Below are 18920 nucleotides of genomic sequence, written 5' to 3' on the forward strand. Positions count from 1 at the left end.
AAGTTTGTTAATAGGCTTTAATAAAATAAATAATGTTCAGCATCTTCCCACAGAAGCAAACTAAATAAAGCCATTACCCTCACAAAAGCCTGAGGGAAGAATTAAAAAACAAAGAAAGAAAACCCAAACAAACAAACAAAAGAACATCTTTATTATTATATGGTTTCACTTCCAAGAATCTCCTTTATTCCTTACAGTTACAAGGTCAGGCTTCTTCCAAAAATGTGTCATGGGGATCTCCCAGAGCTGGATTCTTGTCTTCTGCATCAGGCCTTCCTCATGGTAAAATGAGAAATACTACCTTGTTCTACCAAGGTTTATTCTGAGTATAAATTAATTCCTGGATCTTCCTGCATAGCTGTGCTAAATGTCAAGGGTTTGATAGTAGAAGTGAGGCTTGGAGGTGTGGCTGCAGAGATAGCTTCTATAAGAAGCTCTCCCTATGTCTGGTAAAGCAAATGACAGCTGGCTCGAAGACAGATCACCACTGCTGGAGCCTGAATCAGTCAGCAGCACTGCTAGCACCTCTGGGGTAACATATTTAAGGAAGTGTAAATACTCTTTTCAGGGACAGCTGTGAGAGAAGAGTGAGAAAATGTGCAATCAGAGAATCAATAAAGTTGGAAAAGACCTCAAAGATCATCAAGTCCAACCTGTCACCCAAGACCTCTTGACTACTAAACCACGGCACCAAGTGCCACGTCCAATCCCCTCTTGAACACCTCCAGGGACGGTGACTCCACCACCTCCCTGGGCAGCACATTCCAATGGCTAAGAACTCTGTCTGGGAAGAACTTTCTCCTCACCTCCAGCCTACACCTGCCCTGGCACAGTTTGAGACTGTGTCCTCTTGTTCTGGTGCTGGTTGCCTGGAAGAAGAGACCAACCCCCTTCTGGCTACAACTTCCCTTCAGGTAGTTGTAGACAGCAATGAGGTCTCCCCTGAGCCTCCTCCAGGCTAAACAATCCCAGCTCCCTCAGCCTCTCCTCATAGGGCTTGTGCTCAAGGCCTTTCACCAAGTGTTGTAGAAACAACTTTGCAGACTTCAAAGTGACCTCCCTGTCCTTATCTTGACCCATGAGCTTTTTATTGTATTTTCTACCCCTGTCCTGTTGGTGAGGGGTAGAGATAGAGCATCTTAGTAGGCACCTGGTAATGAGTCAAGGTCAATGCATCAACAGCTGCACATTCCAGTGGTTGTGTCATTGAACTCTTGGTTTTATGTCTTTCAGTTGGCTGAATAAAGCTTCACCACTGCAGTGTAAAAGAATCTCAAAATTCCTGTTCTGGCTGGGTGGATTTTATCTGAACAGAAGTTGACTCTAAATGGTATATACTTGGGTTTGGATTGTTGGGTTTGGGTTTGGGTTTATTTTTGACCTAGTAGGCAACTGTATACAGGAAACTGTACAAAATTGTTTTATATAACTTCAGAACCATCAATGTATAGAGCAATGCATTTGAATAACGGGAAGCATCCATTAATAGACTGAAATAGGATGTGCTTTGGCAGGGCTGTTGGACTCAATGATCTCTGGAGGTCCCTTCCAACCTCTAATGCACTGTGCCACAGTGATACATTTCACGAGCAGTGATTCCCATTCAAAAGGAAGCCAAGTGGCTTTACTCACTTGGTTTCCATTGCTCAATATAGGATTGCATCTGCTTCTCCTTTGGAGGGAATTTTTGTTTAACTTGGAATTATGTGCAACTGTTTGGTTAAAAACTGCACCCAGGGGATGCTTCTCACTAAACCAGATAAATCAAGATCTGCCTTCTTTACAAGACAAAGGTAGAAGGGGTAGGACAACATTCACAAAGATTATCACGCAGACAATAAGAAGGCAAAAAGGGTGGAAGGAGTAGGACAAAATATACAAAGGTTCTTGTGTAGAAACCAAGAAGTAAAAGTGTAGAGAATGTAATTACCATGCTGAGGAGAAACAGTTTGATTAGCAGAGTTTCTAAGTAACTTAAAAAAACCCCACACAGGGTAAATTGGGTTGTGCTAAGTAGATTGTGTTAAGCACATTTTCCCCATTATTCTGTCAAAGTCTTTTAAAGAAGGGAGGAAGAAAGCATCTGGTTTTGTAAAGGTTTTCTTTTAGATAGATCAAATGTAATTTTTCTAAAAGAGGAATAATCAGTATTTCAGGGATGTCCTCTTGCAAGACATAGGTATGCCCAGGTGGCCAAGAAAGCCAACAGCATCCTGGCCTGTATCATCACTAGTGTGGCCAGCAGGACCAGGGAAGTGCTCATGCCCTTATACTCAGAAGTGGTGAGGCCACCCCTTGAATCGTGTTCAGTTTTGGACCCCTCACTACAAGAAGGAGATTGAGATGCTGGAGCCTGTCCAGAGGAGAGCAATTAAGCTGGCGAAGGGTCAGAAGAACAAGTCTTAGGAGGAGAGGCTGAGGAAAAAAAGAGTCTGGAGAAAAGGAGGATGAGGGAAGAGAGCTTAATGTTCTCTAGGACTCCCTGAAAAGAAAGGCAAAGGGGTACTGAGGTGGGTGTTGATCTCTTCTTCAAGGGGAGGAATGGCCTGAAATTGTGCCAGGAGAGGTTTAGGTTGGCTATTAGGAAACAATTATTTACTGAATGAGTGGTCAGACATTGGAACAAGTTGCCCAGAGAGGTGGTGGAGTGGCCATCCCTGGAGGTGTTCAAAAACCAGGCAGACATGGCACTTCAGAACAGGGTTTAATGGCTGTGGTAGTGATAGGTCAGTGGTTGGACTCAGTGATCCTAGGGGTCTTTTCCAACAAAACCAATGCTATGATTGTTTGTCTAAGTGGTGTTAAAAGAAAAGATTGTGCCTTGGTTCTCTATCAGTGTGCAAACAGGAAAATAAAGAAATCTTGTTGCATTTGAGCCAGACAAGTCAGGAAAACAAACACTGCATGGTTGGTCTCAGAGGCAGAACAAGGGAGATGGTCTCAATAATCAAGCAATGATGTTACACCCTGCACATCTTAGGAAGTTCCTCTTTGTTTTGCAGTTTCTAAATTGCATCTTTAACCATCAGTATGGGATTTCTTTCCTATTCTGTGCTTGCTAGGGCTTTGTTCAGAGTCGTGTTTCCTTGCCGCTTCACATTGCACGCTGCTGCTGAAGCCAGAAAACTGGTGGATTAATTGGACTGCTGATCCTACTCATGTAAATGACAATGTGTTACAAAGAGGCTTGCAGGGTGAGAAAGCCTGTCAGAGTGGACGACAATACACTGAGTTTGTCAAAGGAAATAAGCATTAAAAAGTTGGAAAATTACTAAAAGTATCAGTTAAGATGATGGATCTAAAAACATGGAAAGCTCAGAGAATGGGAAAGGATGAGGACAAAGACAGGAAAATAACTTTCCTAACAGTAAGGCCTGTATATAGGAGGGTAAAATCCTCCCCTGTGTGTGAGACAGTCTAGCTATGTATTGTATGGGTGTTTCAGCGTTCAGATTTAACACCAGCCAGATCCTTCCCAAGTTTCTGCATGAAGTTCAGATTACCTTCAGAACAATTCACACTGGTGGAGGAACAGCCTATGGACAGCGGCTCTGGAGCAGGGGCTCAGACCTGCTATATGGGGTGAAGGGCAGGGAAGTGAAAAGCACACTATTCTGATGAACACTTTCTAAGGTAAATAAACAAGCAAGGAAAAAACCAAATCCTCTTGTGTACCTTAGAAGGTATTGCAGCAGGTTCTGGCAGGCAGGATTGTTTTTTTTAAGATACTGTACTCTTGGCTGTTGTTTTTTCTCTTCTGGAATTAATGTTCTTCATAGGAGGTTCTATGGTGCTGTGTTGGATTTGTGTTGAAAGCAGCCTTGGTAGAGCACAGATGTTTTAGCTGTTGCTGAGCAGTGCTTACACAGAATCAAAGTCTCTTCTACTTCTCAGACTGCCCTACCAGTGAGTAGGCTGGGAAAAAAGTTAGGAGGGAACACACCTGGTACAGCTGACCCCAAATGAACAAAGGGATACCCCACACTCTATGACACTATGGTCAGATGTAAAAACTTGGGGAGGAGGAAGCGTGCCATTGCTCAGGGACCGGCTGGGCACCAGTTGGCTATTGGTGAGCAATTGGAAGGGATTTTTTATCACATCACTTTTCTCATGCAATAGCTATGAGACATTTCTGTTCTGTTGTGTCTTGTGAGATAGAGGATGGAGAATTTTTTTTCTTTCAAGAAGTGCAAGTTTCTTTCATCTCTCCTTACTTGATGGGGAAAGCACCATTCATGGATTGAGAGTGTCTAGTGAAAGAAATTATTGGCTGGACGGGGAGACTGGGCCTGTATTTATATTTGTAATGGAATAACAACCAGGGCGTTTTTGTCAGTGCTTAATTTAAGGATCATTATTTTCTGTTGGCTTTAGAACTCGGCAAAACATTTTTGCTTATAAGCACATCAAATAAGCTCTGAAGGGCTCAGTTTTGACTGTTTTGTTCCCTTGTGTAAGGCACAATTTTGTATGTGTGTGCGTGTGTCAATCATTTCTTTTATGAGTAACTTGCAACTATGCATAAAATATCTAAAGCATTATATTTTATGAGAAGGACTGCAGCTGCAGCACCTTTGGTTTTGAATAGGACTTCTCTTGTAGGGTGAGTGTGTGTCTGCATAAATAATTGCATGTAGTCTTAACAGACAAAGTAACCGCATCACTGAGAGAGAAGAGCTAAGGCTTTAGATGTTGGTCTTCACTCGCAAAGGAATTTATTCTTCTGAGGCTTTGTGCTAGGATATTTCCACTCAGGTTATAGCTGTTCATTTGTCACTTCTCTTTTAAGTCAGAAAGGTGTGTCAGCTATTGGACAATTGGCCACCATGCACAGAGGAAACCATCATGATCCCAAGAGCTTTGTTTCTAATAATAATTATTTTTTTCTCTTCCTCGTAAATGAGATCTTTTGAGACAGGATCTGTCGATCACATCAACAGATTCTTATTACAGCAGGTCTGATGACTTCCTTTTGTCAATCTCAGGTCATGTCCTTTGTTTTTTTAATGAGATCTCTTCAGGAATCAGGTCATGTCCTTTGTTTTTTTAACGAGATCTCTTCATGAATTTAAATTTCTTAACTACTTTGTTGTTAAAGCCCCACTGATGGCTTGTCAAAAGAACTCAGTGACACTGGTCTACTTAAAAAACATTATTCCTGTATTAATGTTGCTAATTCAAAATGAAAGTTAAAAATCATGTAGTCTGAAACAATTGTGGAATCTGGGCTGGGAGTAAATGATGTAAAAGATGGGTATAAACTGCTTCTGCAGTCTCTGGCAGGTAAAGGTCAGGCTGTCCAATGTCTGCATTAGACAGAACTTTGACATGATATCTTCCAATAAATACTATGCTAGCTGAAATTCTCCATCTCTAGTTTTATTTTGGGCTAAGGGTAGAAGAGGGTCACAGGACATAACAAAATGCTGCCAAATCTTAACTTAAGAGGTCAGAGAATCGAATTATTTGGAAAAGTGCCTTATGGACATGGACAGAAGGAGGGCAAATGCAACAAGGAGATAATTAGTGATCCTCACTTGCATAGCTAAAATAAGGCCAAGTGATATGTTGGAGTCCTGTATGAGGTGCCAGGGTTGATTCTAATTGAATATGGATGCAAAAGTCTAAAAAGTGTGCTAGATTTCATTCACAGGCTGTTGCTAACATTGTTATATTATTCTGAGGACTAAACGTTCTGGCTTAAATGTTAACTGTGAATAAAAATACCTTCTTTTTTACCCATAGATTATGATTTTCAGGTTAGACTACATACCTTTTATCTGGACACTGTTAACTTCCTATTTTGTTGTCCTGGTGGGGTTTTGTGTTTATTTGCTCCTTTGTGTTTGCTTTTGTGGTTGTTTTTTTTCATAACACTGCTGAAAAGTGTTACCTGAATTGTGAGGACCTCCTCGTCCTCAAGCTCTCCAATTCAGCTAATCAGGGGGGGGGAAATAGAAGATGGATTTTAAATCACCATATTTCACAGAAAGCATACTTCACAGTTACTTCAGTGCTTGTAGTCTTAGATACCTGCTCTCTCTCCTTGCAGATTTCTTTTTCTTTATGTGAAACCTGTTTTTACTGTTCAAGCATTATCCAGCATGTCACAATGAATGTCTGAGCTGCAGAGATTTTTGATCAAAGCTTCTCTGTTACTACGTATTTGACACAGGGAGATCTCTATTTCTATGTATCCAACACAGGAAGATCTCTTTTGAAGAAGTCAGATGATTTGTTACTTGTTCTTTCCATATGAATACACTTAACTACTTTTTTTCATTACATTGCAATTGTCTTTGTGAGGTTTCCCCCACTGCAGGAGATGACATTGTTCAGGACCTGGGCAGAGCTATGTGTGCTGGACTTCCAAATCTCTCAAGGTTAAAGAGAGAATACCTCCAACAGAACAAGTAGAGAAAGAATTGGCAACCACCACTCTCTGGGCTCGGCCCTCCAGCCAGTTCCTAAGCCAGCACAGAGTGCTGCTGTCCAAACCACGAGCTGACAGCTTAGCCAGCAGTTTACTGTGGGAGACGGTGTCAAAGGCCTTGCTGAAGTCCAGGTAGACCACATCTACAGGCCTTCCCACGTCCTCCAGATGGGTCACCTGATCATAGAAGGAGATCAGGTTGGAGAGGCAGGACCTGCCCTTCCTAAATCCATGCTGGCTGGACCTGAGCCCTTGGCCATCCTTCAGGTGTGCAGTTATCACCGCCAGGATAATCTGTTCCATCACTTTCCCTGGCACTGAGGTCAGGCTGACTGGCCTGGAGTTTCCAGGTTCCTCCATCCGACCCTTCTTGTGGATGGGCACCACGTTGGCCAGTTTCCAGTCATCTGGGACCTCTCCAGAGAGCCAGGGCTGGAGGAAAATGATGGAGAGCGGCTTGGCCAGCTCATCTGCCAGCTCTCTCAGCACCCTGGGATGGATCCCGTCCGGTCCCATGGACTTGTGGGTGTCCAAGTGGCTCAGCAGGTCCCAAACTAGTTCCTCATGGATTACCGGGGCAATGCACTGCTCCCTGACCCCATCACCCAGCTCAGGAGGCCACTCGTCCTGAACTCCTCCTGCCTTACTGTTGAAAATTGAGGCAAAGAAGGTATTGAGGACCTCGGCCTTTTCCTCATCTTCAGTTATAATGTTCCCCTTCAGGTCCAACAAGGAGCGGAGGTTCGTCTTGACCCTCTTTTTAGCATTCATATATTTGTGAAAATGCTTTTTTAGTATCTTTCACAGGGGTGGCCAGCTTGAGTTCTAACTGGGCCTTTGCCTCTCTAATTTTTTCCCTACATAATCTAACAACATCCTTAAACATATCATGAGAAGCCTTCCCCTCCTTCCAAAGGTGATACAGCCTCTTTTTTCCCTTAAATCCTCCAGGAGCTGCTTGCTCATCCAGGCCGGTCGCCTTCCCCACTGCTTCATCTTTTGGCACGTGGGAACTGCCAGTTCCTGTGCCTTCAAGGGCTCCTATTTGAAGTAGGTTCAACCATCCTGGACCCCTTGGTTCCAGGGAGGGGGTTGAGGCCCCGTCCCTAGAGGTATTTAAGAGCAGGCTGGATGAGGCTCTGGCCAGCCTGATCTAGTGTGGGGTGTCCCTGTCCATGGCATGGGGATTGGAACTAGATGATCCTTGTAGTCCCTTCCAACCCTGACTGCTACTATGATGCTATGAAACGTGCTCAAAGGCACACACACACCTGGCCCACTTGGGCTCCAGGACATGTTCAGGTAAGCCTGGGCAACATGGGCATTTTCCTGAAAAAGCAGACCTGCTGGCTCCTGCCCCATTGTCTGATTCAGAGCATTTCTGGGGCTTTTTGTCCCTTTTGGGACAGTACTTAGGAAATGCAGCAGGACCTGGATCTTTATAACAAGAGCTTCCCAAACCTGCCAATATCTTATTAGCAAGGCAATGGGAGTCAGCCTGAGCTGACCCAAGCTAGGCCTGCTGCCTGGCATGACTTCAATTGAATCCGCTGATGTTCACACTCTGCTGCCCTCTTACCAACTTCTAAATGAAAGTGCTGGCTGCAGCAAAGTATTATGAAGTTCAGATTGTAACATGAGAGGCTCTCTGAAATGCAGCATGGACAGAATGAGTGTGTGCCTTGAGTTGGAACCACACTGGTCAAAGGTCTTGCAGCTCACTGGCATTGCCCAAGGGAAATGCCATAGGGGTTCCAAGGCCTTGCTTTGCTTATGACTCCCCAGGAATGGCCAAGGAGACACACTTCACACTTCCTGCCTGCACAGCTGCAGATTGCAAAGCTGCAGAGGGATAGAATTTCTTGCAATTATTCCATGGTACAGCCATGGAGACCTGTTAGGGAGCCTTAGTTACAGAATCACTGAAAACAGAGCCCTCCACATCAGCTCTTCTGCCAACGTGCTCAGCCCAGCTCTGTGGGAACTGAGCAGTCAGCGACCTATGCCCACATTTCCCAACAAAATGAAGCACAGGCACAGATGGAGCAGTTGCTCAAACACTCTGATTATTTATCTCAAAGACAACAATTATTTCCAACTATGTACAGAGGAGAGATGCTAGAAGGCATGGACACCATAGAAGAGCTGACATTCACTGTCCAGATGGTGACAAGGCTGTGGTGTCCATGACATCAGTCTGGGAGCCCTTCCAGGAGCTCCTCCCGAAGCTGCTCACACTGTCTCAATGCCCTGGCATGGGCATCCGGATTCTGTACCAGATGCTGCAGTATGTTGTATGGCTTAGACTCTTCAAAGTGTTTGGGCAAGTAGATCTCCTCAGGCATGTTTTTATTGCCAAAGAAGAAGTGGTTGAGCTCTTTCCGTTCCAGACAGCGGTGCAGGCAGTTTAGGATATCGCCTACGACCTGCCGGAAGCAGTCCCTTCTGCACCAGCTGGACACGGGCCTGGTGTTCAGGAAGTGCATGACAATTGTCTTCAAGGTGTAGGGAGAGAATTCTGTGTCCTTCAGCATGCGGGTGCAGAGATGCAGGCATCTGAGATGGAAACTGCCCTGTGGCACCTGGCTGGTCATATGGCTGAAGAAGATGCTCTCTGCCACAGCGTAGCTCAGTTGCCATATTGTGCTTAGGGCGTAGGGGTCCTCTGCACTATGGCTGGTGAGGAAGATGTCTGTACATCCGAGCTGCACCCCAAGGATCATCTCAACATAGAGGGGACTTCCAGAGTCGCTTGTCAGCCTCAGCTGGCAGGTGCGCTGGCTGTATGGCAGCACCTCCATCTTGTAGTGACGAGCCCGAGGCAATGCCACGCAGGCTTGCTTCACCAACCTCCGGAACCAGAGGGCAAGTTTCTCCACATCTAGGTACAACTCGGTGCAGAGGAAGTCCAGCATATATGGTGGCCGATTTTTCATGCGCACGTGATGCTTGGGGCTGTGGATGAAGCACAGCATGTTCCGGACCCTGCAGGCACATTCCAGCACCACACGGATGCGGTAGTCCCTGGCTGGAATCCGCCCCAACGTGGCAAGCTCCCGGTGGAAGCTGTGCCCAGCAGGGGGCTCCAGGGGCACAAGCAGTTGGTAGACAGCGTCGTCTGCCTCACAGGGACTCCAGCCTTCGAAGGCGCTGCCCACACCTATGGCAGGCTGCAGCACTGGCACGAACCTATTTGAGAGGCGCGTTCGCAGGAATCGCAGGAGGTCATCCACCAGCTCCTTCACTACCCTGCTCCTGGACATCATTATCTGCCCAGGCCACTCAATGCACCCCGAAGTAATCCTGTTTCCTTGCTGCTTATTTTCCACACCTTCTCTATCACTGCCTTCCTCTTCTTCCTTGTCCTTCTTGTCTGTGTTGTTGTCCAAGATCTCCTTCTCGCTGCCACCAGAGTCTGCTTCAGGCCTTGGTTTCCTGAGCCACCGCCAGAGCCAAAACAGGAGGATAAGGACTCCAGCAATGGCAGCAAAGAGCACAGCTCCCCAGGTCATGATGCTCTGCTCCTCAGGGCTCTGCTGCATGATCATGGGCACCAGGTTCCTGCGCAGCTGGCTTCTCCTCTCCATCTCCTCCATCAGGCGAGTCATCTCCTCGTTCATCTCCTGCTCCTGCTCCTCCATGCACTTCCAAGCAGCCTCATCCAGCTTCTCAAGAACCTTCCCTGAGTACAGGAGGAGGCCTTGCAGAAGCAAAGTGAGGAACTTTGGAGCAGCCATGGCCTGCAGGAGATGGGAGAGAAGGGATTCAGTGGGGCTGGGATGGAGGGAATTAGTGGTGGAGACCAAGCACAGGAGCAGCAAAGTATGGGTACAGGTAGGGCCTCAAGGGCTGCAGGCATCTGGCATGCTGCAAGGGTCTACATCCAGCCCAGCATCAGCAGGACCCAGCTCAGGGTGCTCCTGTGAGCACCTGCTGTGTCAGTGCAGGGTGACGCCTCCTACCCCCCAGGGAGCTACCTCTCATCCACCCTCCCCTCCTGTAGGAATCCTGTCTACCAATCCTGCATGCAAATCACCTTGTGATTGCATTGTGAATTGAGATATGGCCCAACAAAGGGTAACTGGACTGCAGCTGGCCTACAACTATGACCCAAGGGCCCAGCATGGACACCTTCAGGACAAGATCATTTCCAGCCATCAGATACCCCAGGAAGGGAGGATGGTGATACAATGGACTCACCACCTGTTTCCTGATGAGTCTGTGGGCAGGTAAATGGAGAATGAGGAGGTGGACACACACAAACACATACACACACACACACACCCACACACACACACACACACACCCATCCAGACCCCTCCCCAAACACAAAGGAATACACAGAAAGATTTCCTGGGGAATCATAGCTGGCTACTTACCTAAGGATGATTTGCTGGGACGATTTCCTGGGGAACCATAGCTGGCTACTTACCTAAGGATGATTTGCTGGGACGATTTCCTGGGGAACCATAGCTGGCTACTTACCTAAGGATGATTTGCTGGGACGATTTCCTGGGGAACAACACCTGGGCACTTACCTAAGGACTAAAAGCTGTATAAAAAGACTTGAGTAATACTGGCAAGACAGAAGCACGGAGACGGCACCACACGCTGGAAACATCACGGGGCAACACAACAGATCTTGGACTCCGAAAACCCTCTCTGCCCCTCCGACCGCTGCTAATATAATTCCTTTCCTACTTTCTCCTTCTTCTCCCTATATCCATTCTTTCTCTCCCTCTCTATATTCTCTCTCTCTGTTTCTGATCCATCCCCTTTAGTTGTGTAATAAATAGTCTAGCTGTTGATAGTTTGGCCTCCTTTGTGCCTCTCGTTTCACAACACAGGAATGGTCAAAAGAACTGAGTCTCTTTCCCTCTCCGCACCGAGACACCTCCCTACACCCACACTTACCGTTAGCCGAAGCTCTACTGAGGCACTGCTGCCCAGTGCCGCAGTTAGAGCTGCTCACCCATTGTGATGTCACAAACCATGCAAGGTGGTGATGCCACGACCACTGGCTCCGTTCAGTGACTCACAGACACCCAAGACAGCCAAAGCCCTGACCCCTACACTGTGGAAACACAGCTTAGAGAACAGAGTTCCCCGTGATTTACTTTGCCAGGCAGACTGAAGCCCCCATAGAGTCTTATGAAAAATCATCACAGGTGACGTGATCCTTGGACTGGTTGGTGCTCCTTGAGAGCTCCGCCCTCCAGCCAGTTCCTAACCCAGCACAGAGTGTTGCTGTCCAAGCCCCAAGCTGACAGCATAGCCAGAAGTTTGCCGTGGGGGACGGTGTCAAAGGCCTTGCTGAAGTCCAGTTTGTTTAACATATGATGGAAACAATACTTTGCTTTTTTCTTAACCTGTTTCTGTTTCTTCAACTGTTACAGTGGGCACGTGCCTTTAGGTGAGCATTCGTGGCTGAGGTGCACATGGGACCTGTCTGGCCATATGGCTGAAGAACTTGCCCTCTGCCTCAGCGCAGCTCTTAGTGCACACTGGGGGGGGGGGGGGGTACAGGTTTCTTCTACAGTCTGGCTGCTTAGGGAAACTGTCTGTATCACCTTGCTGCACCCCAAAGAACATGCCAGGATAGAAAGTTCTCCTGGAGTCCCTTGTCAGCTGCAGCTGGCAGGAGCCCTGGCAGAGGGGCAGCACCTTCGTTTTGTGCTGCCATGCCTCAGGCAATGCCACCCCATTCCCAAGTTTCCCAACCAAACGAAGCCCAGAAACAGAAGCAGCATTTGCTCAAACACAACATTTATTTACAGCTTTGCATGGAGGAAGGAATGGAACCCTTGGAAGAGGCAAGGGCGGTCAGTGTCCAGGTGATGACTGGAGTCTCTCACGCAAGCCTGCTTGCAAAAGCCTCTCCTGCTGCATAAGTGCAGAATTCTGTCAGTGGATAATGAGCTGATTTTCTTTAGGGGCTGGGATGCATCCTCTGGGGGGTGCTCCTGAAGTGCCTCAGTCAGCTGAGCCAGTAGCCGAACGCTGTCGGCGCGGCCTCCACGGCAGTGCCAGAGGTGCCGCGCGGCGGAGGGAGGCGTCCGTTACCGGCAGCCGGAGTCCGAGCTCGCTGCTGGCCGGAGCTGAGGCGACACGCAGCTGGCCAAGCCGGCAGCAGCCGCCCGCTTCGAAACGGCGCAGAGAGCGCCGGCGGCACCGAGCCCCGGCAGCGGGGCGGGTCAAGGGGCGGCGGCGCGGCAGCTGGCACGGGCAGGGCGAAGCCTCTCTGCCAGCTCCAGGTGTGAGCCGCTAAGCTCAGCTGGGGCTAGGGGGCTCTGCCCTAGTGCTCAACCGGCGGAAGAGAGGCCAGATCCTCTGTGGTGCATCCACGCTCTGAGCTCTCCGAGACAGGAGAAGGGACAGCCTCTAGAAAGAGCCCAGGCTCAAAGGGAATGGAAATGTGCCCGTTGTTAACAAGAGTAGAAAAGAGGACCCTGGGAATTTCCAACCAGTCAGCCCCGACTCTGTACCCACGCAGAACATGGAAGAGATCCTCCCAGAAGCTCTGATCAAGCTTCCTGAGCACAGGGAGCTGATTGGAGACAGCCAGCGTCTATCTGGACTTGTGCACAGCCTCCGGACACGGCCCCTGTGCAACAGCCGTTCCTCGACGCACAGAGAGAGATTCAGCATTTCCTCCAGCATGGCATTTAGGGGCAGTTTAGCACAGGATACCGTCCCAGAGGGAACGGGCTCTGTACTTGATGCCGTGGTTGTACCCTTCGTGCCTTCACAAGCCTGATGAGAGGGTGGTAATGATGCTATTCCTGGTGCAGACATGACACCTGATTGTGGTAGAGATTGTAACGTGTCCGCAAGCTGGCTGACTGGAGTTTGGATCTTCGTTGTTAGCATTTCGGGTTCCTTATGCATGTATTGTGCACATACTACAGTCTGTTTTCTTAATGAGCGCTATTCATGAGATCAGAATTATCCTACCTGCCAATTCCTCTTCTCTCAGCAGTAAAAGTTACAACTTTCATTTTTTAGTATGTTTTCAATGTTTCCTGTTTTTACTACAGGTGTTCTCCTTTTATGTGCTTCATTTAATCCATGCCTGAATAATGTTTTCAGTTCTTCAAGAAATAGTTTTAAGAAAAACGTCTTTGTCTAGAGTTGGACCAGGGACTGACTTTCTTTAATCTTAACGTCCTGAGAGGTGCAAGACACGGACCCATAAGAGGTCTCCTGTGTATGTGGAATATGCTCTTCCATCACTTCAATACATTAGGTGCAATGCCTGTCTCATTTTTCAGTCTTTAGTGGCTAATGCCTTGTCAAAATGCCATCGTTTCCAAATTTAATCCCTTTTGACTAAGAGAAGGGAAACAAAACCCTCTTTGTGGCCACTTTTCAGTTATTTGCCTAATATTATTATTTTTCCCCTTTAAATCCTGAGTGGAAAAATATCTGCCTGCCTGCAAGGTGTTTACAAGAGAATTGCTGTAACGAGAGTAGCCCTTTGACCGAGAAAAATGCCATGAAAACCACAAGATAATGCTCCTATCAGGAGGTGTCCAAAGAAAGATTGGAGGTGGCACTTGGAGCCATGGTTTAGTTGCCAGCTGGTGTTGGGTAATAGGTTGGACTTGCTCATCTCTGAGGTCCTTTCCAACCTGGTTGATTCCATGATTCTGTGTGAAAAGAAATGTGGGCCAGAGGTATGTGGAGCAAGGAAGAAATCTGTTAAAAGGAGCTGAGATTGCTTTTATATAGTATGGAGTAGAGCACCCTATTATAGGATCTTTTAACAATTGTGAAGCATGAGTTTTAGGGTTGCTCTCCACATCGCTGTTGCAGGTGGGGTTTAGCACCACTTCAAGAAAACTCACTAATTCTTCATTTGTTTGTTTGAAGTGTGGTCCCGTTGCTGGAGTCTGGTGTAGCCTCAGGAGAGGCTGTGGGTTACAATGCTTTGGGCCCTTCCCTGTAGCAGTGAGCTTTGAAGCTTTCAGTCTCCATGTAAAGGGCAGACACTCACATCTTGGTGCCGAGTCTTTACTCAGGGAACCCGCTGTATATACTGCATTACATCTCATCTCTTATGTATGTAGACAATAGTCACAGTGGCAGCTGGAAATCAAGTCTGCAGCCACGACTGCTGCACGTGGCAATGAGCCCAATACTTTGAGAGAAAGAAGCTCAGATTCATCAGGACATTTTGACTTCTTTCCTGAAATAGCTTGTGAAAACTGTCTGAAAGTGTGCCACTAATCTACTGTTCCTGAAGGTGAAGGTCTTGTAACGGCAAACAGATTGGTTTAAATGTACAGACAGCCAACACTTTGTTTTGTTTGTTTGGGGTATTCTGTGTGATGTTCTTGTTTGGTTGGGTTTGGGGTTTTTTTTGTTCTAGATACAGCTGGCATGCAAGGAACTGGTACTAGTCAGCCTTTTGGATGTATCTGCAAGGAGAAGGCATCTACGTGGCTTGTCACAGAGGAGTGATGGAGCAGCATTTGAGTGAGCAGAGAACTGTTTCTCTTTCTCTTATGCTGAGCAGTGTTTGAAAAGAAGGAAGGTAACCTGGAAGCTGAAGTCACCTTTCCTCAATATGTTAGTATAAAGAAGAGTAACATGTAGTCTTCAATTCTGAGGAGGAAAAACAATTACAGGTCTATTTCCCTCCATATGCCTGCTCAAGCAAATGACATTGTGATGGCAATAGGCTATTTCTAAGGTGTTGTTACCATCACAAAATTGAAAGTTGAGAAAAGTTTTCACTTGACTTGGTCAAAGATGTCTAAGTCTTCTACGTAATGTTAGATCCATTACAAAGTTCTCCTGTGGCCAAGGGCTTTTTAATTTTCCTTTATTGAAAGCTACTTTATCACAGTATCACCAAGGTTGGAAGAGACCTCAAAGATCACCGAGTCCAACCCGTCACCACAGACCTCATGACTAGACCATGGCACCACGGGCCACGTCCAGTCCCCTCTTGAACACCTCCAGGGACGGCGACTCCACCACCTCCCAGGACAGCCCATTCCAATAGAGAACGACTCTCTCAGTGAAGAACTTTCTCCTCACCTGGAGCCTAAACTTCCCCTGGTGCAGCTTGAGACTGTGTCCTCTTGTTCTGGTGCTGGTTGCTAGAGGGAAGAGACCGACCCCTTCCTGGCTACAACCACCTTTCAGGTAGTTGTAGAGAGCAATGAGGTCTCCCCTGAGCCTCCTCCAGGCTAAACAACCCCAGCTCCCTCAGCGTCTCCTCACAGGGCTTGTGCTCAAGGCCTCTCCCCAGCCTCATTGCCCTTCTCTGGACACGTTCAAGTGCCTCGATGTCCTTCTTAAACTGAGGAGCCAGAACTGGACACAGTACTCAGCGTGTGGCCTAACCAGTGCAGAGTACAGAGGCACAATGACTACCCTGCTCCTGCTGGCCACACTATTCTTCATGCAGGCCAGGATGCCATTGGCCTTCTTGGCCACCTGGGCACGCTGCTGGCTCATGTTTAGGCAGCTGTCAATCAGCACCCCCAGGTCCCTCTCTGTTTGGCAGCTCTCCAGCCGCTCCCACCCCAGCCTGTAGCTCTGCATGGGGTTGTTGTGGCCAAGGTGCAGCACCTGGCACTTGGATTTGTTGAATGCCATCCCGTTGGACTCTGCCCATCTGTCCAGTCGGTTGAGGTCCCTCTGCAGAGCCCTTCTGCCTTCTAACAGATCAACATGTGCTCCCACCTGGGTGTCATCGGCAAATTTGCTGATGACTGACTCAATCCCCTCATCCTGATTATCAGTGAAGATGTTAAAGAGGATGGGGCCCAGCACCGATCCCTGGGGGACGCCGCTGGTGACTGGCCGCCAGCTGGATGTGGCACCATTCACCACCACTCTCTGGGCTCGGCCCTCCAGCCAGTTCCTAACCCAGCACAGAGTGTTGCTGTCCAAGCCACGAGCTGACAGCTTAGCCAGAGGTTTGCCGTGGCGGACGGTGTCAAAGGCCTTGCTGAAGTCCAGTTGATGTAAGTCAGCAGAAAGAATATAGCCATCTGAGTAGCATCTAAAACACTACTCTCACTGTAAGATCAATAAAAAACACCAGGAGCTGACATTACAGTTACGATTGATAGCGCCAATAACTGCAGTCACTCATCTGACCTGTGATTTTTCACAACACAAAAACACGTTTCCTGCTTTTGTACTATGCCAGGCTGGATTCTTTAGATTATTACACCTGAGTAAGAGTAATATGATGATAGAGTATCAGGCTCGATACTGTTATCACTGAATTAGAGAAGAAGAGGAAAATAATATGGTGACTGCATGTACTTTGGCAGACACAGTGTACATAGTACACCGGACACAGCAGTATGTATTTAAGTCAATACATGGTTATTGACTTTAAAAGGTATCTGGGAATTATTCCCTGCTTTAAGCTTTTATTGTAGGCACCCGTGCAAAATTGCAAAGTGATAGCACTCATTTTCTCAGTGCTTCTGCAGGCTGTGTGGAGTTTATTGATTACTTAAATCATATAAAGGAAAGGAAATACTTTTATTTACTCTATTGTTAAAACTTACTGAGCAGGGAGGATTGTGCATATTATAGTTGTGAGATCTGTTGGGACAGGTTGGACTTGATGATCCTTGGGGTCTCTTCCAACCTTAGTTATACTGTGATACTGTGATAGCAATCAGAGCCAAGGAGGCAGTGCTGCCTTCCTTAAAACACACAGAGATATAGGGAAACCAGTGTGAAACCAATTAAACATACCCGGCAATAATAAATTTGCTTTTAAGTATCTATAAGTAGCTTTGGTATCTCTGTCCCCATTGATAGTTTATTTTCTGGTCAGGTGCGCCATTGATTGTTCTGCACTGAAGCTATTTTTTCCTCAGTAGCTTTCCAAACTTCTCCTTGCCTCAATTTTCAACAGATACAAAAGCTGAGCAAGATTATGTGAAATGCTGCTTAGCAACAGCCCTGTTCCTAAAATGATAATGGCTGAGCACTCCATGTCAGTATCTCTTGAAGGAAGTCAGATATTCGTCCCTTTGCTCCACAGTGTTTCAGGACCTCTCTCTCCTCCACTTCTCCTCCTCTTCTCCATTAAAAAACCAAAAAACCAAACAACAAACAAAAGTAGAATGAAAATTACTCACAATTTCACACTATATATTGTGCTGCCACATGCAACTCATATGTTATTTACATTTCAGACATCTGTATTTCTCTGTGTGAAAACAAATCCTTATGTTTTATCTCCCTGCAGAGTGGGAAAAGGTACCTAAAAGCACTGACCTTCAGGTACTGGAAGGCTGTTACCAGGTCTCTATGGAAAATAGCAAGGGATTCATTCTTAATCCATTCATCTCTCTTTAAAACACAAAGAGTAGTCCATTTCCATTTCTGCTATAATTGTCCATATAGAAACACTCTTTTTTTTTTTACAACAAATTAACTTGCCACTTAAGGGAAGAGTGCACATCCTCTGCAGAAGAGATGACAGGTCCTGCAGGGGAACAATTTGAACAAACACTGACAGAATAAGAATGACAAGGAACATAAACAGACACAGAAGAGGCAGAAAGCCTCAGAGAGATCAAAAAAGCATTGGCAAAAGGCAGCAAGTCACTGTCTGCTGTAAGGCAAAAAGAGGCTCAAAATGGGAAAAAGTGCATTCTCTGTGTGAGCCCTTGGCTGTGTGAGTGCAGAGGTTCACTGGCTTCACCAGCAGTGGAACAGTGAACATACACCAACGTTTCTAGGAGTTTGTGATCAAGCAAGTCCTCTAGGAGGAGGGGGGGAAATAAAAGAAAAAAAAGAAAGCAGGACAATAAAAGGCAAAGACTGTCAAATCACTGACAAATGTTTCTTATTATGAGGAAAAATTGCCTTTAAGCAGTGGTCCAGATGTAACAAGCACTTTGTTTTCCAAGAGACATCTGCTGAATACAAATGTTGAAGCAATTCTTCTTGTCCCATCTGCCCTGTGATGGGAGAGCCAACATGCCACTGATGAACATCTAGATCCAACACACCAATAGATCAGGCAGGAGCACTAGAGAGATGCTCTTTGCCACTGTAGCAAGCAAGTTTGTGTGGCTAATGCTCCGTTGAAGTTCAAGTGGGTTAGCACTGTGAATAACAACAAAAAGGGTTTTGTAAATGTTAACAGCAATAGAAAAGTCCTAAGTAACACTGGTTCGTTACTCAACGAGGTCTGCCACCCCACAAACAGACAAACACAAAGCAGAGATATTCAATATCTTCTTTGTTTCTGTGTTCCACACCGATGATGGACTCTGAGAGCCCTGGAGTCGTGTGCAGGAAGACTCTTGGCTGAGAGGATGATGACAGAATTGTGGAATCACAGAATTGCTTGCACTGGAAGAGACCTTCAAGATCTACTTCCAACCCCCCTGCTATAGGCTGGGGCACCTCTCACCATACCAGGTTGCTCAAAGCCTCATCCAGCCTAGTCTTAAACACTTCCAGGGATGATACAGGCACAGCTTCTCTGGGC

The 18920-nt window shown here is 46.7% G+C and overlaps 1 protein-coding gene across 1 annotated transcript; it reads right to left on the reverse strand.

Annotated features, from left to right (window-relative positions):
• Positions 1–8628: 8628 nt before the first annotated feature.
• Positions 8629–9948, reverse strand: LOC128899501 (inositol 1,4,5-trisphosphate receptor-interacting protein-like 1). Its single transcript, XM_054178864.1, has one exon. The coding sequence runs from the start codon at positions 9946–9948 to the stop codon at positions 8629–8631; it is 1320 nt and encodes a 439-aa protein (XP_054034839.1).
• Between the last annotated feature and the right edge of the window lie 8972 nt (positions 9949–18920).

Source organism: Dryobates pubescens, chromosome Z, assembly GCF_014839835.1.
Source record: "Dryobates pubescens isolate bDryPub1 chromosome Z, bDryPub1.pri, whole genome shotgun sequence".
Classification (NCBI taxonomy): Eukaryota; Metazoa; Chordata; class Aves; order Piciformes; family Picidae; genus Dryobates; species Dryobates pubescens.